Source organism: Mastacembelus armatus, chromosome 3, assembly GCF_900324485.2.
Source record: "Mastacembelus armatus chromosome 3, fMasArm1.2, whole genome shotgun sequence".
NCBI classification, from domain to species: Eukaryota; Metazoa; Chordata; class Actinopteri; order Synbranchiformes; family Mastacembelidae; genus Mastacembelus; species Mastacembelus armatus.
The window spans coordinates 7,753,346-7,777,563 of NC_046635.1; the positions used below are offsets into that span (position 1 = coordinate 7,753,346).

The 24,218-nt window shown below is 37.0% G+C and overlaps 1 protein-coding gene across 2 annotated transcripts in view; it reads right to left on the reverse strand.

Moving 5' to 3' along the window:
- gpc6a (glypican 6a) overlaps window positions 1-24,218 on the reverse strand; it is a 116,460-nt gene that overhangs the window by 85,208 nt on the left and 7,034 nt on the right. The window contains exons 1-2 of one of the 2 annotated variants that reach the window (XM_026320453.1): window positions 23,711-23,786; window positions 4,869-5,027 (exon numbers count right to left, since the gene is read on the reverse strand). In XM_026320453.1, the coding sequence (XP_026176238.1) occupies window positions 4,869-5,027; window positions 23,711-23,747 (196 nt within the window). In that variant the 5' untranslated portion in view covers window positions 23,748-23,786. Of the gene's footprint in view, window positions 1-4,868; window positions 5,028-23,710; window positions 23,787-24,218 lie in introns of those variants that run through there. The other variant, XM_026320452.1, reaches the window with a different exon arrangement.

Genomic DNA, 24,218 nt, shown 5'->3' on the forward strand with positions numbered 1-24,218 from the left:
CCTACCATACAACAAAAACAAATGACAAGCAGAAAGGTTAATATTGAAAAAGAAAAAAATGTAGACCCACTTCTCTCCAGTTCTCCAGTAAACCTTTTAAACTTTAACAGACCTACAGGCCTACTGTCTCTGTCTCTATGGGTAGTACTGCTGAACTGCACTGGTGATTAAACTAGGCCTTCCAACTGATGTAATGGTGGAGTTACAAAACAATGTTAATATTTGATTATTTTTATCATTATTATTTCAGTTAGTGTTAAGTTGAAATATTCAAGCAAAGCTTAGGGACATACAAAATTAAATTGTCATTTTTTCTATACCTTGAAGCTGTTTCAGATGAAATTTAAACTGAAAATCTTCTTTCACCATGTTACACATGTACTTTACATCAATTGCATCAATTGATTTGTTAAAAAACAAAGTCAAATTAGAACAATTGGAGTTTAGTTGCTTAACACAAATTGCTTAACAAGACAAAATAAAAAGGTAAACATGCTATGTACCACCTCACTTTCAATGTGAGCACAAAAATAGGCAGATTCCCTGGTATGAGCCAATCTCTGCAAAACCTATGCAATGAGTTCCAATATGGTTAAATTTGACCCAGAATGGCTGTCCCTAGTCCTTAGTCCAAAAACAAAACAAAACAAAACAAAACAAAAAACATTACAGGCACAAAAATACAGACATAACCCTTCTCTGCCAGAATATACTAATCTACCAGTTTCATGAGGTTTGAATTCATGCCACTTTCTGTAATTTGACCAGGTGTTTTTTTTAACATTTTTTCTTGATCACAACTGACCATAAATATGACATAAAACCACTTTCTAAATCATAATACTACATTGTAGGCATTTTTCAATCAACATGTCCAAGTAAGCAATTAGAGCCATGGAATTAAGAGACTCATAGAAAGACCAAGAAAGACCAAGAATGACCATAAGAGACAGACTGATTACAGTATGTTTAAAATGCAATTGTCATGAAAACTGTAACCCTTTAAATCCACAGCCTGGATCAGAACTCAAAGAGATGAACAAAAGAAAAGTCTCAACAGCCACAAACTGCTCTGTACAGCGATTTCAAGCTCACTTGACTGAGCATGAGGCACTCTTTATCATGGTTCATCCACCGCAATTAATCTTTACCAGATGTGATTGAACACTCTCCCCTCTGCCTCTTTCACATATCCACTCGTTCCATATCTACAGCTGCCTGTCCAGCTTTCACTCACACACATAAACATTGTAAATATTTATTTAATTTCTTGTTCTTAATTCAGGTTACTTAAGGGCACTTGCAAGGTAACAGATTGGTTTCAGAGACTAATTTAAAAAAATGTTGCAAGTGAATGTTGAATACTGAGGCAAAGAAATGCAGAGTTACAAACCACATAGTTGGTTGTGAATTTCCTCCTCCATTCTGTGCCAACTACTGGATGGATTATGACCAGACTTCAATTGTCTCTGGGAGAACATAAGGCATACTAAGAGACTGTAGGGAAAAGATTTTTCAGCCTGATGATTGGACATTCAAAATACTAAAACCTTAATTCTAGTGTGCAACAGTCATTTATGGCTTCAGGATTGCTCAATAATGCATCAAAACCCACAGACCTCTAGGGAAAGCAGTCAGTAATCAAAAAGTAAGTTAAGGTTTTCATAATAGGGCCCTATAAATAACAGGGGACAGAAATGAGGGCATGAAAAATTGATGAGAGATGATTCAAACCCCACGAGGTGGAGAGAGCTTAATGCAAGGAAAAGGAATGTGATGTTGAGTGGTCTGGTGATATGGGCGTGTAGACCATGGAACTGCACAAGTGATTTGTGTCACAAGTGTTAACATGTAACTGTAGTGATATATGGACATTGTTCCACAGGCGGTGTCTGTGAAACAGTACTGTTAATGCAGAAACACTGTCCAGTCTTTTAAGTATTTTATCTGCCAATGCTTACATAATCTTTGGCTACCAATTAAAATTAGTACAGAAGAGCCGGACCTTTTTATGTTTCAATTATTGGCTCTTTCTAATCCTGTGGATTACATCAATTATTCATAAGAGCCTTAAAACTCAGTGTCTCTTGACTTTCTGGTACATCTTACAGTAACAACTATTATTATTTCAATATGATTTTAAGGTTCTAAGGTTCTAAGTTGCAAATTCAAAAATGCTGAGGTGACTCAGTGTTAGGTCACCTCGTACTCAGGTCCAGTAAGATTTGTGCTGGTAAACTGTATTTCCATCAACAAGGAAAGCTGTTTTCTGTGGATTAACAAACATGACCCTTAAACAATAATGTTACAAAGGAACTGCTACGGATGTACAGTAATCAGTGAACAACAAACCACACACCCATACAGATGTTTCATTATCAGTGGTGACTTCAGTCATGCAAATTTAAAGAATTGGCAGAATTTCCAGATTCAGCATGTCAGGTTTGCGACACTAACATACAGCAGACCTGTCAGATCCAGTCCATAGAGGCTGGTCAAGCATAGGATTAACTAGCCATCTTGGTGGACGACAGGATCATAATCCAAGGGAGGTGGGCAGGAACAGGAGCGGTGTCGTAGCCTGTTTTATGTTGCAGTGTTGTCCATGAAGAATGGTGTTTTGTCTCTCATCCAAGTACTAACTAGCCTGACCCTGCTTGCCTCCTGAGGACAGTCAAGATTGGGCTTGACCAGAGCCAAGTGCAAAGGGATTAGCTAGAAAGAATGTGTATCACTATGTTGGAGCTGTGGGAGACTGTGGGAGCTGTCAGAGACATGGTTGTACAGTGGTGTTACAATGTGGAGCTTTTCCCCTCACAAATAATCTTTGGCAGAGACACAGTGTGGAGAGCACTTCAATCACACAGCAGAATTTGACAACAAATTTGGCCTGTTGTTAAATTCTCTCACAATAAACGTTCAATAGCAGCTGATGTGCCACGCTGCTGCTGATATTTGTCATTTTAACCAGTGAAGGTGAAAGTTTGCTTAAGCTGCTACCTGTTTTGTATACTTAGCTTTGACAGTAAGAGTAATATTGAAGAAATATCATTCATTACTTAGTTTCTAACAGAGTAATCTTGACTCACATCTACTAGTGAGGGCCACTGCAGCACCAGCAGGACGGATCAAAATTAACTTCATTTTAGTTGCACTGAGCCATTAAAATATGCACAGATTGGTCCAGACACCAATTCTTCAGATTAGATTTCTAGTGACCTTGCATCTGCAACACTGTTGGCAATAATCATCCATCTATATAGCTCGGATTTCACTCGCAAGCAACAGAGAAAAAAAAAAAACAAACTCTTAAGTGAATTCTGACAAATGTAGTTCAAAGTTTAATGCATAAAACCTATTATGATAAAAAATAGAAATCACTGTGTTTGGGATTCAAATAGGTAATTTTCATAAACATGTAAATGCAGTTTTTTGTACTGGGATAGGATAAGCTGTATTAGCTAGAGTCTTTATTCGAGCACTGAGTACTTACCCCTACTTATCAGCCCCTCAGCTTTAGTTTAACAATTATACTAATCCTGCCAACTGAATTCTAACTCTACTGTAATTCCAGGGACATGCAGATATTGTACTCAATACACTGCCAACCTGACAGATGGGTCATTTTACACTCAGCAGTAACAAGGTTAAAAGAATCTATTCTTAGTGGTTTTTGGACAGGTGAAACATCCATTTCTGCTGTTCCCATCTGATGCTAGTATACGGTTTTTAGTTTGTATCACACTTGATGTCACATAAAAGGAAAAAAAAAAAAGTGGATTTCAGACATGCTGTTTACTCAAGGACCACGGAAAATGTTCCGACTCAAGATTCGTTAGTGTCTCTTTTTTAATATTAAAGAGCTCCATTCCTTCTCCCACCTGCCCACAGATTATACATGTGTAGAATCCCAGAAGTCTGTGAAAAAAGGCTCATACAGCAGATTTTTTTCCAGCTAGTGTACGTAGGGTCATAGCTGCAATGCACTGATCTTCTTTTAAGCTGCACCTAGAATTCATTTGGCCTTTACAGGCAAGGAAAACATTCTGTTGATCAAAACGAGACACTGTCAGTGCTATTGATATGAACCTGTTCATTAAAAAAAAAAAAAAAAAAAAGTTAAATTTGGCAACTGATTCATTATTAGGTAGAAAAATCACACACCAACTGAAAGTGGCTTGAAGACACGAGCACCTTGATCTTTTACTGTTTCTGAGCTCTGCTATTAATAATGACTAGTTTTACAGACTGTCAGATACAGATTCAGATAAACAGAACACCAACATTCATTTTTACCACAAAAGCCAAATTAGTGGCATCTTGTTCTCTCAGTATGTGAGTACAGTGGCTCATTTTGGACAAACTGTACAAAGCACTTACACAGCAAGCACCGCTCCAGCAGTCAGCATAAAGTGCATGTTTGTGAGGGTGGAGGAGCAGAAACGATAGCTCGTTACACAGTCTTCTGGATAAAGAAAATTCTACTCCAAGAGAACTGAACTGAAGAGGCAAAGGGCAAAAATTTATGAAAAGGGGACCACCAGAACAACTTTATCTTAAAACCCATCTTAAAGCAGAAATACCAGCTAGCTAGAAAAATAATTCTGCACCAGAAGAGAGCACTGTATTAAAAAAACAGCAGAGACAACATTTCTGAAGATGAGATGCCAGAACAACTTTATCTTAAAGTCAATCAGTCATATCTTATTAATAGCAGACATAGTGTTAATTAATCATGACATCAGTAGTCTGTGTATACAAGTGTGGCAGTGCTTGTCTAGAGTACATCCACTTGTTGGTGGCATCTGGGATACCAGCTCATATGTGTCACAATCTCTGCATGTTAAATAGATAAAAGACTATCTTACCATCAAACTTTTTATGCTGTGAGACAAATGTCGTCCTCATGTTGTAGCTGCTCTCTTCGAGCAAGTTCTCAAAGTCCAGTTTGCTCTGCTGGTTGAGTTTGTCCTCCATCTCGGACGTGCAGCAGGTGTATCCCTGAGGACAGACACGCAGGTGCTCACCTGAGAGCGACAGAGAGAGAGAGTGAGACGCAGAATTTCTACACACATCACTGCCACAGGATTCGGTTTTTCAAAAGGCTGAGCTGAGTCTTTGATCAAAACTCTCCTGTGATTTTGGAACTCTCATCATTGAAGCTATCAAAGAGGGACAGACTGTATCAAATGGGGAAAGATAATATTTGTCGCTAGCTTGCTATCATGTGAAACAGAGACTTTGATACAGCAGTGCATACACCTCATGCAGGATTTTCTTTATATCACAGTCCAAAGCGCTGCAATAATGGTCATTGAGCACATAAATATATCAGCATTATATACATCAAAAGAAAGGCTGTGCATTCAGAAACTATATGGAATTTTTAAAAAGTGATAACAATATGCCAAGTAGTACCGTATTTTCCAGACTATAAGTCACACTTTTTTTTACTCCTATGGCTTGTCCTGAGACTTATACAGCAAAGTGACTTATATGTGTATATTTACAGTGATTTTGTCAAGTAGTCACAGCTTTAGATGGCACTCTTGACTCTGAAGATAATACTTCACCTAGCCTATGTTCTTCAAAGGCTAATTTAGACTTTAACTGGTTTAATTAGAAATGCCATTTATACATCGAAGCAACTTATATGTTTTTTTTTGTTCCACAAGGCTGCTTTTGCTAAAACAGACTTATAGTCTGGTGCAAATAATAGTCTGGAAAATATTGTAGGTATCTGTCAAAATGTCATTAAACCTGTATTAATTGATGTTTGTTCAGCACAACAAGCTGTAAACAAAAGACTGACACATTATTATCTCTTAAGCAAATGTTTGAGTAAACAGTTTGTGTATTCAAACAAACTGCTGCTTGGTGTCTGGCCACACAGGTTTAGAGGTTCATCAGTGTATAGTAATGGATATTAACATATGGATAATGGATAACAATATTTATAAATTGGCCATTTGTTGCAGCCCTAAAAATTAGCTGTTGTAGGGAGGGCTTACTCTCATATCTTGACATTATTCTCTGTGTGCAAAAGTGTGCATAAAAAGGTGGTGGTGGTGGGGGGAACTATTCTGAAGTCTGATGAAATGAAAGATTTAACTCTATAGTAATAATGTACAACACCGTCTGTCAGGTTTAGCCCATCATGCATTTAACACACTGTCTCTGAACATGAGGATGGCTGCCTCGCCAGGCAGGTGCGCGCTTTAGCGTCAGGGACCGGGAGACATGTGAGATTAGAAGTTAACACTGATTTGTGCAAGATATGAGACAGAAGGAAACCTATCAAGTGTGCTAAAGGTTTTTGGTTGAGACAACTATGTCTAAAAAAAGAAGGTAAGGAAAGTTTTAGGAGTGGAAAAGTATAGTAAGTAGTATAACTATTGTATTGATTTAAGTAAGTATTGATTTTCAGTGTATTCTGATGTTAAAGTATCATGGTAGGTATGGCATCTGAATTCATCACACATGGCCATTAAGGTCTTAGAAATGGCCTGCTATGCATCTAAAATGCACCAGAAATTCCACCTTGAATTGACTATTGACAACTTGCAGAGCTATGAGAAAATGAATGTGACAAAACTTCAAAGAGTCAGAGAACCCCGTTTCCAAAACATGCTCAATTACAAACTTACTAGACATGTTTTCCTTTTAGAGACAAGATTTTTAAGGATTTCCATCACAGGTTCAATTTTACTACTATTTCTAACAAAGGAATTTCAGTGTTACATCTATGAGCGCTTAACTCAACAACAATAAACAAAAAAAAAACAAAACAAACAACACTGAGTCTGTGGATGCTCTGAAACAACTGGTCATAATGTATGCTTTCATCTGTTTGCCTGTTTGGGCACCAACATCTGCAGAAGCAGCAAAAGTGTTGTCTGGGAAGGAAGTAGCTGTGCAAATTCTTGTGGAAATAATTACTTACTAGTCTGTTTTATTACTGATATAAATATAGAAATTTTAGCGATGCCACATTTTCTTTATCTCTCCTCTCCTGTGCTACATGTAAGAGCATCAGACATAATTATCAGAGGTTAAAAAAAGAAAACGTCTGTCCAGCATTTGGATAGAAATTTTGAGTATTGTGAGGTCCCCCCCCCCATACTCATACTGCAGAACATTTTTTGTGATGTATTCTATTATAATATGCAGTCAGTGGCAGCACATGATATTTGTATGCATATACAGTAAGCTGTATAGATGGAGGAGGTGTGCATGGATAATGAAACAAGGATACAGTATGTACGTGCTGGCACTCTCAAATGTGCTTAATCCTTAATCAGTCCTCAGAGAGGCACCAAGCTACAGTAATGAGGTGCACCATCAACAGTTCAACACAAGCTCGTTGTCTCTAGAGTAATGCACAAGCCTCCTGGCTACACTCACCAAACTTTCTGAAACAACAAAATGAAGCTGAAATACAACAGTCAATTTCTATTTGGTGATTCTTTTAGGCTTTTTTTGCTTCTCTATTAAACACAAATGCTGTAATCTTTAATACAACACCATTTCTTAACTTAAAAATTATTTCCAGTATGTGGGTAGATGCAACACTGTGTGAAAATCTTTATACCAAACTGTGATCACTTTAAAAAATGCCTGCAGAGAAAGCAATACTGTGTGGAGCTTTGGGGAAGTGTAGAATACTGGTAGAATTTCAGTAACTTGTGTTTTCATCAAAACCCAACTGCCTATTTTTCAGCCAATGTCCCAGTCACTGTTTACATTATATCACTTTTGCTTGCATGTAAGTTATCAGTCACTGAAACAAATATATCACTAAAGTATCAGCACAGTACAATGCAGTCAATCACATTTTGTTTCTTGAGGAAGACATTTATGTCGAGGAGTTGAGGGATTATTAAGAGTGACTTGGGTTCAGCTGCAACTTGCAATAATTGAAACAATGCCCAAGTAAGGTTTTAGCACAGGAGTAAATAGTTTATTGTCACAATGATGGATAACTTTAGAAAATTACATTTTCTTACTGCATTAAGAAGCCCCTGCAACTCTAAAGAAGGTCAATTTTAATTTCAAGGTTCCGTTCATGCAATAAATTGAGTTAACTTGTCAAAAAAAAGTGGAATACCTCTGTTGGTCACTAAAAGTTGACAAAAAAAGAAAATCTGTAAAACTGCTTTTAAGTGTGAATGACAGCATAAAAGGAAAACTGGTGCTTTCACCTTTCATAGTTTGTGCACCACTCTTCATCTTTCAGTCTTGTTTTTATAAACATATAATTTCACGTATCCAGCTATTTTCACCGTTTTGAAAACTGTGATTCTGCTGTTACATAAACTGACATAAAGTAGGGTTTTGTGAGCAGCAGGCAGGAGTGTGAGCTGCATGTTTAAGATGTTGTTTCTTTGAGTTCATCACACCATATTTCTTCTCTCCCTTTCTCACCTGTCTATTTTTCCTGGCTTCTTTCCGTAATACAGACACCAAAACAAAAAGCTGAATATAAATAACTGTAATACCAAAATAATCCATGACAAATATATTTGACATTTTTACACACAAAATTTTCCTGCCCATTTTTCTGCTGTTTATTCATTGTGAATTCTGTTTAAAAAGAACAAAACATAAATGCCTAGCTTAGTGAATTTACAGACTAATCATTCCCAAACCTACATGGGAGTTTGGCTCAATAAACCATATTTGTGCAGTCTACTTGGTTGCCTTGCACCTAAAATGGAATTTGAAACCAAGCTGTCAATACATGCTTGCAAGATCACAGTTGTGCTCAGATACTGTCAGGCAGACTTAAACTTGTAAGATTCAATACCCACAGTGCCAAGAGAAATGGGGACATGCTGTTGAGGTGGACACAACAGAAGTCTGTTTGGGCAGAAAGCACAAGCCCTGTTGCTATGAAAATACAGTTCCAGGGTAGAATTAAACAAAGGTTGTGTGTGCATTCATGAAAGGTCAACAGCCTCCAGGAAGATACTCCAGGAGATCTACACTATAAAACTTTCTATATTAAACATGACATAAAAGGAATCAATGCACCTCTGCAACAGTGACAATTCAACAGGACCCAACAGACACCAAAGCAGTAAGATACAATGTGATTTTATAAATTTAAGTTCCACTTTATTGCTCTTATATGCAATACACTGCCCACTTAAAATATAAAAAATAGACTTGTGCATGATTTACCCTAAAATATCCACTCTCATGACTTACAAGTATATTGTAGGAATCTGTTTATATTATATTATTCAACTTGAGATCTCATTTACTGAGAAAACAAAATCAGAATCAGTCAACTTCAAACAATATCTCTGAGCACACTGATATAAACCAATAAAGCTTGCTGTTACTGTAGGCCTACATACATAAAAAAAATGGATTTTGAGAAGGCAGAGCTGTTAGCAAGTGGAAATCTGAGTACAAAAAGCTTTTTTTTTAAATTTTTTTTTTATTGCTACCGTGGTGTTTGCAAAGGCCGCAGGTGAAGAGGGGCAAGTGGGAACAGTCCCAGAACATGTCCATGGCATCTGTTAAAATGCTTGCCAAATCACTACTGCAACCAAATCTTTCACTGTTGCTGAAATTTTGCCATATTTATTAAAAACCCAAGGAGCACCTTCACTTTATCCATTTTGGTAACATATTCTGTCTGTCAGCCTTTATTTTTTTGACAAAACATCAGGTAAAGGATGAAAGTGAGAATGTGAAGTTTGAACTGAATGAGCAGCAGACAAATGCATACTGTATGTAAGCCTAGGGTGACAACACTGACAGAAGTGCTAATATACTAAAGACGATACATGTCACATCAGCTTTTCCACACAAAGACGCCTGTATCCATTTTGATGTAGAACAACGCATCTTAACTTCAGCTTTAGGTCTGACACATCCACCCACATTCATTAATCATTACACTCACTAGCCTGATGACAAATTCATGGATCAGCACACACACAGGCAAACACGCAAACACAGATACATAATACATTATTTACTCACAGGTTTATCTATGACTTATGAGCAAATCGTTATGTAATTGCTGTGAGAAAAGTGCAGATAAATGTCTTCACTCATATGCTTAACCCACTTCGGCATACTAATGTAGCACTCCGTCCTTGTCGCTGCCTCGAGCATACATGTCAGAAGGCAGAGCTGCCATCTTTCAGAAGGAGCTGATCAGAGATTTAAATATATGTAATTACAGAAGGCACAATTATTGAGGATAAATGTTAATCTTCCTTGAGGATTTTATTATGGAATGTTCTGGCATTAACCCAAATGTTTTCTAATCAAATGGAAGTGAGGCATAAGAAATACTGTTCATCTTACAAATTCAATCACAAAATAATTGTTTTGTTTTCCGATTCTTTTATACACAGATGTGTTTGGCTCTGTGGCATAAGTAACTTCAAAACATGACTGAAGCATAATATTGTAATTAGCTGAAACTGCTGACTACACTTTCAGAGAACGCTCAGTTAGGGCGGCTCGATGCTTACGAATGGGTGAAGAAATGACAAGGATGTGTCTGTATGGTGTAATGCTGGTACCAAAGCCTCTAAACCCAGTACAAATGTTACTTTTAAGATTGTTAGGTGAGATGCATACAGTATATTTAACCACCTTTGAGGTACAAACAGTATACGGTATATTTTATTCACCTATTTCCTTTGGGTTCACATCCACTGACGTTAAAGCACACATTCCGCCTGTTTGACATTTCATATGCAGGCATATGGTGCAATTATGTTTAACAAGCAGGCACAAAGGATGGCATATTTCTTTTTCTTACTGTTTGGTAGCGGATTATTAAAATTGACAGCTGAATGTGTGATGTTAAAGCTCAACAATTCAAGCTGATGCCCTGGTGACATGTATCTGATTTACAGTTTAGAAATGCCTCAGATGCACTAAAATGGAGCGCTGTTGCTGAGCTTTTTGCCCTGTTTTTCCCCTGTCCTCTTTTGCTTTCTTGATCCTTCGTTAGCAAGCTAAAACTTCATATAGAAGGGCCATGTTGTGCTCCCAATGTTTCTACAATAGCCCAGAATGGACAAACTAAACACTGGCTCTAGAGTGGGAAACATTTTGTTTTAAAGATGACAGCTAATCTCCACCACTAGATGCTACATTGCACTTTTAGGACAAAATATATGTTCCAAAATCTCTGGTTAATATCAATTCATTAAAAAAAACAAAAAAAAACAAAAGCACTGTAAACAGATTTTGTATTTTAACAAATTTTAAGCCGTTATATCAGCTAAGAAAATGTGCTGTGATGATAAAAATCTTGATAAACTCATCTGAGTTTTAACTATTTCAACTGTTACCATGCAATTAGTGTTGTCACAATACCAAAATTATGACCTTGATTCCAATACCTGCCATCTCGACACCACTACTGAAACAGTATCACAGAAAAAAATTGAAGCATCAGGAAAAAGCAATAGATTTATATGTGACAGAACATGAAATGTTTGAAAAGAGGCTATAAAACAAGAGTGAATTTTATTAATCACAATGATGGCTAAAAAGTTCAATCAGACAGTTCAGCTTAATATATTCAGGGTTGAAGCCCCAAAAGAATATAATGACACCACTGCACAGTCCTTTGACTTAGGAAATCTTATGATTCACATTCAATAATCACTCTTTAAATAATTTATGCAAATTGGCACATCAGCCAGGGAGGTGCTTTGAAAAGTTGGTGTAGCTTTGAAATGTCTTTTACCAATCGGCTTTGCTGTGTCCACAGGGTTTGTCGTCTACGTAAGTGAATAATGCCTTATTTTAGTTTGTGTGTTTGGTTTGTTTACAAACCGTAAATCGTCAGAAAGTTGCTGCCATAACTTTTTTTAACCATGAGAGCTCACAGAGAGAAGCAGGAGAGAAAAAAAAAAACAAAAAACAAAAAACTGTGCCTGGAGTGAAGCACAGTGCTGCGCATACACAGCACAGGCCTCTGCTGCACAGCAACGTAACTTTGGATATACAGCTTTTTTTTTTTAAAAACTGTTTAAGCACCAATATTTATAAAACAAAATCTGGTCATTTAGTTTTATAAAACTAAATCTGGTCATCAGTTGGGTTTGTGTGTTAAGCAAATTACCTAGCTCAACATTTATGAATCTTAGATTAGATATTAAGCATTATAGACTGATAAGAGTATTTTTCTAAATACAGTAACACAAGAGAATGCAAATTAAGAAAATTACATGAAAGAGATTTTTCCAAAATTGGTGCTTCACTAAGGGAAAAACGTTCAGTGTTCAAAAAAACATCTTGGTCATTATTATGTATTGCAAAGTAGCAGGGGTTGAGCTGTGAATGGCATGCTGCCATGTTAACAAAATTTGCCAAATTTCCAAATGTTTTTCTACTTGTATAGAAAGAAAGAAAAGAGACGAAATCATTTCAGGGTCACAGAGGAGGAATAAACACACACACACACACACACACACACACACACACACACACACAAACATACAGGGCTGCAAACCTATCCTGCAGTTTCTGAATAGCCATTCTGCTTACTCATCTGCTAATCTGCTAAATGGCTTTCAGTAGGTGTGTCTGTATAATGTGTTGTTTCGCTACAGTGTGAAGGACCTCAACAGTCAGAGTGGTAAGTTTTCCTCCAAGTAGTCTCAGTCACTTTGCCAGCTCATGATAAGGCTTCAAAGGAAACGCTGAAGATAAGGCTTCAAAGCTGATAATTAGGCTTCCACTTCAATGTGGTAGATTAAATTAACTGAAGATATGAAGCAAGAATCAAAATAAAAAAATAAATGGTGCAAAACCATTTCCTGTTTAGAAATGTAGTTTACTTTATAAAAAAATTAATAATTATTTCACCCCATACTAATAAATGTATTTTCCAGATTACAAGAAATCAGGTAAGCAATTAACGCTGGGTTTACCTAGCTTCTCCGTACAGCAAGTTTATATGCATTTTGGAAGTCAGACAAATGCTACCTAAACGTTAGATTTTACCAAAGTGTGTGTCCTAAAACATCTCTGAACTATCAGGGTGAATGTGTTCAGTTGCACGGTGCCACTGCAGTAGCAGCTATAGTGCCTGAGACTGCAACATTCATTAGTCTGAATTCTTGCACAGATATTAACCTCAAGATGTAAGGAAACAGAACTGCTCATATCAAATAAAACAGAATGAATAAAAACGCCAGAGGTAAAGTTCCAGTGCAATAGTGTCAACATGTTTCACTTACAGAGCTGGTTGAAAAGGGCACATACATACCACACATATTTCTTCTGCTTGAGTGATTTAAAATGCTAAAGAAACATTTTTATTTCGGTTTTATACCCGTAACAAGAAACGTAATTTGCAGGCAAATGTTCAAAGGTCCAGGATATTTCTTGAAAGCCGTGTAAAAAGTCAGTTCTCTGTCCATAAAAGGTTTGATGCCAGATAGTGTGATTAACTCCCGAAAGGATTCATTAGTCTACCTGGCCAAAGGGCAAAACTGCATATGGGCCATGCCATCTGGTACATCCCTTGACCACTCTTGCCAGCATTTATAAAGTGAGGACGTGCTCACCAGACCTTCATGCCAAACAAGCCAACAGATCATGAAGTCAAGAGAGAAAAATTTATTTTTCACCCATGCTGAAAATTCATAAAAAGGTGTAGTGATGCAGTAAATGAAATTAATTTCTGCAGTGTGGCAGAATCTATTGTACTGTGAGTGGTTGAGTTTAATTCCAAGTTTTTCTGAGAACAGTTTACTGAAAAGAGTCAAAGTGCACTGCATGCTGTGCCAATAAACTACATTTAGAATGAACTGGGGTTTGTTTTTATCTGGTTCCATGGATATCGTAGACCATTGCCTGTTGATGGGATTTTCACACCACAGCTGAGCCAAGGTAACAGAGAAGCACAATCGTGAATGAATCACACTTATTATCATTGATCTACCACCAGATCCCAGCTACAGCATCATTCGGAGCTGCCTCTAGAATATTTCCTGCTCTCTGCACTTGTAGTCCAGCTGCCACAGCGCCCCAGTGTGCACAGAAACGTGTTGCCTTCAAATAAGAGCAGATGCCTGTGGAAACAGGTCCATGTGCTTGACATTTCAATTCAGCAAATTCAGAGTTTACTCGAGCTATACGTCTCCTATGATAGCCATAATTCAATTTATTTTGAATGTTTAAAGCACTGATTCTGTTCAAAATACATCACTTTCTAAAATGTTTACACGCCTAGAATTATGCTGCCCTCCACAATACACACTGGGCAAAACATTACTCAAACAATTCAAACTCAGACAGCCATATATTTGTCTGTATACTCCCTTTTTAAATAATGGTTATTAAGTTTCATGCCATTAATTTCTGTATTTTTCTTGCTTTGTTTTACTAATTAAAGAGAGACGTTTGTGGTTTAGAGTTGATAAATATGTCTTCATATTTAATATATATCTATTTTATGTTGGTGTCCAGCTATCATAAATCATAGATGTACAGTATGTACTTACATACCAGCCCATACTAATCTAAACTTGAACCTAACTATATTGTTTTTATGAAGTACCCACTTGTGTCTTATACTGATGTTGAAGGGTACTGCTAAATAGTGATGCTACTGGACATGGCGACAGTGTGTGAAGCCATGGGAAAGTGTTGCAAACAATAAACTTTAATTAATATTTACAGTTTTTATCATATTATTTAACAATGTTGGTACTGTTTTAAAAAGGCAGGTAAGGCTTGTTTTTGGGATGTTTTTAGATGATGATGCTGTTGCGTTTCTAAGGTAACCAAACTTGATTTAAGCCATTTAAAAGTAGCAAAATTACAACTAGTTAGCACTTTGGCAGAATCTTTTGCAATAAAGCCCTGCTTAAAGACAACCACACCTGACCAGAAGAGGAAGAACAATCCCGAAACTTTCTCTAAATGACAGTTCCTGACGGTGCTGGTTTTTGTCTATTCACTTTCTTTATCACTGTTCTTTTTGGAATAAATGGTTCAGTCAACTTCAGAACACCGGACAGTAAAAGCTAAATGGCTGGCACAGCCTCAGCTCCCTGTGAAAGGTTGACACCTCTATCTCTGAGATCTATTGACTCAGGTATAGCTTGGGCTCCTCAACCATCTGGGCTATGACTGTCCTTTCTTTTCTTGGGCTGCAGCACATTTAAAGGGCCCTTTATTCAGCTGACACAACCTAGATTAGAGGGCAAAATGGAGCTCAACCAACATTACAAATGGAATTAAAGGTTGTTGAGTGATGGAAGATTTTATGCTGTTATGTGACATGAATGGGGAGAAATATCAGCTTTGGTTGTAAAATCCATATGTACCAGTTGGTACTGTTGTTGACAAGAGTAGGTACCTTTGTCAGCATCATACAGCAGATGATATGTTTGAGCCTTACCAATTTATTACCTATTTAAATGGTAATCAGCATAATGAAGGATTCCCGCAATTAACTATGCTGTGAATGCAACAGAATGACATCTTCCTCTAAACACACCTGAGCTGCAAAAGCATGTCATATGATCCTCTGGGTAGTTTTCAGTTCTTGTTAAAAACTATCCAAAAAAAAATATATATATACAATATATTTTAATCACCTATTCTAATTACAGTAATTCTAGTGACCTCTAACCTCAAAATCATTCAAAATTAATTTTATAAATGACAAGTATCTGATCAGCAGTAAGTTGACTGAACCCCTGTATTAGAAACTACTACTGGACTAATATCACATACATCTTAATATAAATAAGTGTCTCAGAGAGAGTGGCTGAATTGCACATAAAAGTAAAACCAATATGGTAACAATTGTTGCATACTATTGCATATTATGCCTGGAAAGTAATTTATTATTAAGATGAAATAAGATAAATACTTAGAAGATTTTACAAACAAGGTTGTACATGCTTTCTAAGGTGTTATTATATGTCAACAAAAAGCCATGAACTGGAAGTAAACCCAATTACTGTGTTAAATCACATCTGTCTGCATGTTGAAGTGGGAAAAATGCATCAAGCTCGATTGATCTTACTGCTGCTCTGCCATCTGGATCTGCACTCCATCACCCAAATCACCCACTTTCAACTACAGTATTTCCACTGGGGCTTGAGACCCAAATTGAATATGTGCAAACAAGATGACACAGATAATTCCCACAATCCCTCTGACCATATGTTAAAAAAATGTTCTTACTTTCAAACAACTTCCAGAGTTGGAAATTTTCATGGCAGTGACCGACAGATAAAGGCAGTAAGGTAAGTCTTAATGCCCTGAAGAAAATCAGCCATTTCAAGTTTATAATGTTATAGGAATTTGCTATTCTGATGTCTTCTCTAGCCTTGTTTTAGTCTGATCAACAGCCTGCGTGCTTGAAACATGACAGCAGTGTAGGTGTTCATATTTACACATAAATGTAATGTGAATGCTCTTTTACTTACAGTTATCAACTATTGGCATGTAAAATCTATCCATATAAAAAGGATAGCAGAAAATAAGATAACAATTGTTTTAATTAACATTTACAGTATGTTAAGAATGGCAGTTATCAAAGGAGCAGCTTTACCATATGGCTACATATAGTATTGTAGTATAGTATTATAGAAAATACTATTGCTTTATTTGGGTTGCAATACCCAAGGGGGAAAGAAAAAACCAGTTCACCAAACATCTTTTGCTGAATTTCCCCAAAGATGATAAGTGCTGGAGGCATTCCATTTTGTATAATGACAGAAAAGCACCAGACAGGTTCAGTGAAAAACCAGTTGGGTTAAAATGAGAATCTATTACTGAGTTGAAAATTTGACTAGGCAATATCTGAAACTGTAGGCGATGGGCTAAACTATGATTCAAAGATGTGTGGAAAAAAAAACTCTGCTCTAAATCATTGGAATCCCTCACTGTTTACACAATGAGCAGAAAATATGTTTGACAACCTACTAAAGCCTCTTCCTATAAGGAAGGATTATATGTATACTTATTTTTCCAAGATAATAAATAACTCTAGGCTGGAGAATGGAAATCAACATTTCAGTGAATTTAGCAGAGGTGTGTGAAAGATATGTAAATCATAAATAAGGCAAGTCTGCATTACTGGGCTTATGACATGTTGGTCAAGTAAGAGTTGTAAAATGTTTATTGGATTGCATACAGTGGCAGTATTTTGATGAATAAATTAACTGTTGCATTAACGTCTGCAGAGTCATTCAGAGATGACTGGGGTTGATGGTGGGCATACAAAGAGGACAATGGCCACACCAAAGCCTGGAGTCCAAAGCCGCAGTTTCATCTTTGGTTAGGATTAGGCAACAAAAGCCTTTTAGATTAGGTTATGGACAGATTGTGGAGTGGGTTAAATTTATATAAACACATCTGAAGTCTGTATTAAAGGCCACAATCTTTCCCTGAGCTTAACTGAGTGAATACCATAACATAACCGTAAATAAGTTACATAATGCTGTAGTCACTACAAGTGGATATTACGTTGCAGGATTAGATTCCAGTGGGAAAAAAAAGAAAAGAAAAAAACTTTTTTCAGTTAACACTTAGAAAATTTGATGCAGTAGCAATTTTGTTTCTTTTGCAAAAACATAGTTGCTCTTGCAAAGTAATCATACATAAACATGGTTTCTAGGAGACAGAGATGAATATGGTATGTTGCATATTGTGGTATGGTATGTTGGTTAAATGTGAAAACACGTCATGGACATTTATCGGTATTAAAACAAGACCATTATCTTTCTCAATTCTGCAATTGCTAAGAGTGGATATCATTTTATACTTCTATTTTTTATCCATGCATAATTAGTGGAATTTTTACTACAGCAAATCAGTTGTACAGTATAGAGACATAACTTCTTCAAGCCTTGGCTATTTTACAGTAAAGTAATACTGCAACGGATGTTAAATTTTTCATTAACTGTAGTCAGGCAACTTCAAATACACTTTGAAATCACATCAGCATAAGACCTGCTGCACTCACTCTCTGATTTACAGGTTGGACCGCTCATTTGAGCTGTTTTTAAACAATTTTTTCTCCCATCTGACACTTCAGTTCTGCACTTTGACTAATTTTAACTCTATTTCTTATGCATTAATGCTTTAATGAGCATTTATACAGTTCCTTGACTATAAACGTAATATCTGAAACCTGTCCTGTCTGGCTGTTATCAAAGGTAAGCCATCATATTCTGTAAGGCAAGCACTGGAGCAGCGTTCATTTTGTCAATAAATCTGTGAGAAAATACATTACTCACCAACCTTATATCCCGAGATAAAGATGAGATAAAAAAAAAAAGATGATAAATACATCATGAAACAATAACTAACTAAATCTCCATATATCCGCACTGACAAAAAATAAAAGCCAACTCTCCATCACTCTTATCACTGATGAATATGGAGAACAAAATTAAATGAACTTCTTTTTCCAAACAATGATATATCCAGATGTACTTTTATTAGATGGCTTCATGTCACATCTCTCTTTGTACACACCCAAATCATTTCCAAGGTGCACCAGCACCACACGCATAAACACAGTGCCAGCAGTGCTAGCCTCAACCTAAGCTATGGTATGCACTTCATAACATAACATCAACAATGACATTTGTTTAGAAAAAAACAGGTTCTCATTGGACAAGTTACAAATATAACGCTCTTAGAAAAACTGTGTGTAATATTGTCAGGAGAGAAGCCCTGCAGCTACAAAATCACTTGGAAGAGAAACACAAGCCTGGAGAGACACCTCAGGCACATCATGCAGAAATTGATTTAACCTAATGTTAACATATTCAGTAATGTTAAGTTACTTTTAAATTGTTATAAAATAAATGCAGCACCTTCTTGAAACAGTCCTGAAAAAACATATAACAATTGCAAGTCTTTTAGCAACAGAAATTTAAGATTACGGCAAAGATTCATATATTGCAAGAGTTAGATTTAGTAATGATTTGTATCTTTCCAAACTTGATTATTTTATCAAGTAACAGGTCAGTGACCCTCTTCAAAGCCGCAATCATAATCATACAACATGGCTTATTTTGATTTTATATATTTAGTCTTAAGAACTTCAGATGTTCACGATGTTTAAATCAACTCATTTTCTAATGACTGAGTAAGAATAGACTTTATCACGACTACAGATAAAACGATAAAAAAGTGCCCAGTTCTCAACAAAGATGAAAAATAAAAAAGTTCAGGTTCACCAAATCTGTTGAACCCCCCCCCCCTTTTTTTTTTTCATGGGTTTCACCAGAGGTTGGGGGATGACGTTTGTCTATCACTTTTTTCTGACACTTATGGATAAGCTTGAATAAGTCACTCCCTTCTTCACTGTGGCCTGTGAGTGGGAAAGAGAAGCAGCACGTTCAGGCAACTGCACTGCAGCTGAATGAGCTGTGCATGAGCAAGTTCCACAAAAATACTATCACTGTAAAAAGTTCTGTCTGTGATTTCATAAGTGTGAACTCATATGTATTTTAATCTTCCATAAAAGCTTAACCTTTCATATAATTAAATATTACATTTTTAATAGCAGTCACAGAGGAGGACAGTAATATGCCTAGTAGACACGCCTGCTTTGTGCCTTTCTTTTCGGAGGGCAGGAGGCTGGCCCTGCCAAATGAATGGTAAGGGAAACACTGCAATAAGTAAAAATTACACTACACTTGAGTGGAGCAGCAGGCCACTCACTTTAGTCATGCATGCAGTCTATTAAAGCAAATCTAATATATTGTATAGCTTCATGCCTCTTCCATTGGTAATGCCTGTGACCAATTTTCCGAACAGAATTTACACCAGAGGATGGGCTGAACCGTGGGTGGGGAAACAAGGACATGACACGATATGAAATTCCAAATCACACCCATGGGAAGAGATGTTACATATACCCTCATGAAATGTTTCAGAATTTCTGAATCCTTTTTTTTATTTTTACCGTTATATTGAAAACATTAAAATAGGTCATATGTATTAAGCACATCAATCTGCTAAATGCAAATCTATATTTTGCGAATACCCAATGAGGTTGACTAAAACATTTAACTTGCAGGAGTTTAATTCGTGTTTATTTCACTGTACAGAAACAAAATTATTAGTTCTTCCTGAAGTGTTTAATAACTTAACATGCTTTGAGCTAAATGATGTATTAGAAATTCAAATGAATAAAAAAAAAAATGTTCGTGGCAGCATTATCTCTTGAAATAAGTTTATCATGTATCTTATCAGAGCAACACCTTTAACTGTGATACAGTTATTTGAAAAACTGAACCCAAGATATTTTTCAGCAGGCACTTTTAAGGTTGTGCCAGGTCTACACTGGTACGAGCAACTTCCACAGCTTTGCACTTTGACTCCGACATTTACAAAGGCTGTCACCTTCTCCAGCCTACTTAGCTTTTATAAAATTACTTGATTAACTGTCAGCCATATAAATGGGACCATGTACACCACAAATTAATTCAAGTACAGGGTTTACCTTCCTTTAAGGTGCTGAAATACTCTCATCCATATGTGCTGTTTTGCTTAGTTACCAGAGAAATATGAATCAATACAGTAATGAAAGCAAATACTCAATGACCTAAGCTATTGGCTCTATGTAGCCTGGAACATAATCTGTTTGAAGGATAAGCTGCTTTACTTCACCTTAAAGTCACACCCTGTTAGTGAACCCTGCAGTCTAGTGGCCCAAAAGATGCACACTGAAAACCAGAAAAACTTCATGAATCAAAACCGCTCAGGCAGCGCCTGTCTGATAGGCTGTGTTAACCAGAGCTCATAGTGCATATGGTGCAGTTCCCAAAGCAAAATGACTGGGAACTGAGTAAATGTCCAGAACCAATGCCCCACTATTCATAATTTCGGTTGTACTAACTGTAAGCTTTTGTTATTGATCTGTCAAATTTTTGACAGTCATTGATAATTGAAGTCTCTAATAAGAAACAATAAAAATGTAGCTCCAGATGTTTGCTAAAATCAATTGCACTGCGTCATATTATCTCCCAGTTTTTTTAGTGCAGTTCAGTACACTTGCTACATATTAGAGAAAGAGACATATGGTGAGGTTAAAGCACTGGATTCATCATGCCAACTGGTGCATGACTCAGTCCTAAACACAACAGCTGCTGGTCTGAAGAGCCTGAGGTAAAGCCCCAGGGTGTGAGATGACCAGCCCACAAATTTAACAGCAACTTACACAGGGGAGAGAAAACAGTGGAGTCCTGGGAGGAGCAGATGAGACTGGCTCCTTTTAGATTCAAGCATCAGGAGGAAAGAACAAAGATGTGCCAAGGAGCATCACAATGGCAGATGTTTCACTTGACAGAAATTCAAGGATCTCACAAATGTAAACACTGGACATAGGTTCAATAACACATGGATATCAAGCCTTCACCAAACGCTTGGCTCCTCCTTTCCCTTAGGTTTTAAACTGATGAAATTGAAACTGTGAAGGTGGGAGATATTTTTTCTCAAGCCTCATCAACATTCGCAGATCAATAACATTTTAAACTGGTTCTGTCCTGACATTAAAATTATATGAGCTTGTCACATTTGTCTTGATGGCAAATCTTTCTGTAGATGCACTATGGGGCGCCATTCAAGTCAGTGATGTGAGCCTAGTAAGGTCAGATTCTTTTCCTGCAAGATCACTCTGCACTCTCATCAGTTACAAAGATAGGTGATTTAAAGAAGTGTTAATTAACCCCTGCTGTTCTTCTCTTGTTCCAGATGAACTGATGTCATCCTGCAGAAGTCTGCAAGTCAAACATCCAGCATGCTTCATTACACGCCAATTACATCAAAACAACATACAGCATCATCAGGCAAAATGCACCCAGTTACGCTGGGTTTTGAGTCACTATAATAAAATTGCAAAATTACAAGCAAACTGAACTTTTAACAGCAGTTTAAACATAACTTTAATAGCTCTTAAATTGCAAAACCTCTTTTGCCTCACCATCATCTTTGTTTAAATCAATCATCATAAAATCTATTAACATCAGTATAATTTTGCCTCACAGATCACCGAGCAAAAAGGAACACACGTCCTAAACTGGAGTAAAAAGCAAATGAAGCAACACAGGGTGAAGTAGCAGGGCAGACCTCTGAAACATGTGGCAGTGTCATTTTATCCCCCAAGGCCTTTCACTGCAAAGTCTATTATTTAATGTCGTAATTAAAGCCCAGAAACATGGCCCAGGGTTAAAATCAGGCCGCTGCATTTTTTTTTTTTTTTTTGCATTAACATAAAAATAATAAAAATTCCCAATTAGTCTCTCCACCTTAAAGTCACAAATGAGATCACAATGAATTGGGTCATGAACTTATGTTATCAGTATAAATTTGCTAATTTTCTTTTCATGTCATGACAAACATGACAAACAGCCACTGTACTGCTCTCTGAAAAGTCAACTCACCAAAAAAATCTTTAGGAGTCATGGTGAGTCATTATCATTTATTCACTTGAGAGATGCAGTTTTGCACTGTGAGCTCTCTTGTTAAACCTACTGCGATGCTGACATGAAATGACTGAATGTGAAAACTAGTTTACTGATAATTAGATAATTTAGATAAATGTTGCAACATGCTGCCACAGAATATGAGGGTGAGTTACATGTTCAAAATGTGCATATGACTTACTGTTCAATTTTCCATAATGACTCAAATAGAAGCAATACACAACATACTGCTGGGGGCATAAAGGCCTTATTTTCTTTACCAGTGAATCTCATAAACTGAACCTCCACTGAACCCCTTAAAAGACAAGCATCCACAAAGCAACAGAGCCAAAAAATGTTTCAATACATGTAGTATATTTCAATTAAGATCCTTATTCCAGCCATGATGTGTGCTAAGTCCCTTTTATTCAGTAAATACATTCATATCTAAATCCTGGATGACCACCAGAAACACTGTGCCAAGTTGTAACCATTCTTCTAGAGGTTTTTCCAGTCAAGAAGAATAAAATATAAGTCACCACTCCTCACTGATTCACTTTCTAGGTGGGGCTCATTTCAGATTGGAAATGTGACAACGAAAAGAAAAATCTGTGACTTGGCATTGCACTCCATGATCTAAAGTCCAAGGCAACATCAGTTTATCTGATCTGGTTTATCTGGAATTTCAGAAAATATTGAAAGACAGACTACAAGCATTTTCAGTTTTGGTCTTTGCATGGGATTTCTTGAGAATAACAAAAATCTCATTCTGTACTACTGAACTTTCTGCTTCAACAATTCAGCGACAAAAGTATCACTATATTTAGACACTTGAATTAAGTTCAGAGGCGTTAAAGTTAGCCACTGATGTACTGCTGTGAGTTTGTTTGTACTATAAAAACGTCTGCATGTTGGAGCATCTGCACTATTGATTTTGAAACATCAAAAGCCCCCCAGGGTCCCACTGTAGTGAAGCCACCACTGTTTCTTCAACAGAAAAAAAAAAAAAATGTCATCAAGTGTCATCTACAGTGCCTGGTCTATAACACCAATTCTGCCATTATTGTCTGCATTTGTTGACAGCATCTGAAGTTTCCATGACAATTGTGACACAACATGTTTACTGTGCTTAATGCTTGTTTACTTCCAAGTCTCTCAGGGGCAGCTGATTTAACAAATCACCTCAGCCATGTGTACTTGTCTGTGTCTGAAAAACAAAAATAAAAAGTCCCCAGTGTGAAATGTATCTGCATCCCTGACACCTCGATATGATATACCCATGTGGCTTTTCCTAAAGCGCTGTGTGGCTCTCATCTGTCTGAGCCTTATCGTTGGTGTCAAGCTTGGGACTTCTATTCAGAGACTCCCCTCCAGAGGCACACATCCTCTGTGGGTAAAAAGAAAGATCATAAACACATCAGAATGCTTTGGTTCTCTGCCATACATAATGAATAAAAGTAGAAAAACCACAAACACCCACTTGGCTAGAGAGTGAACAGAGAGGAAGTGATTAGTGTTGTCTGTGTAGTAAACAATATGTTTTATATGGTTTTTGGTCAATCCTAGGTGTCTCTCCTACGTAGACATTAGTATGAAATCTGCCCTATAATTGCGAACAGCCGCCCACCCATTATTCCCCACTGTCAACAATTATGTTCCAAAGTGACCCCCACTTCCCTCAACAACATTCCTGCATCTCACTCCCCAACTGAAAGAGAAATCCAAGGGGAAACCCTTTTCCCACTGGAGGAAACCCACGTGCAGCTTCTCCTTCTGTTACCTCCT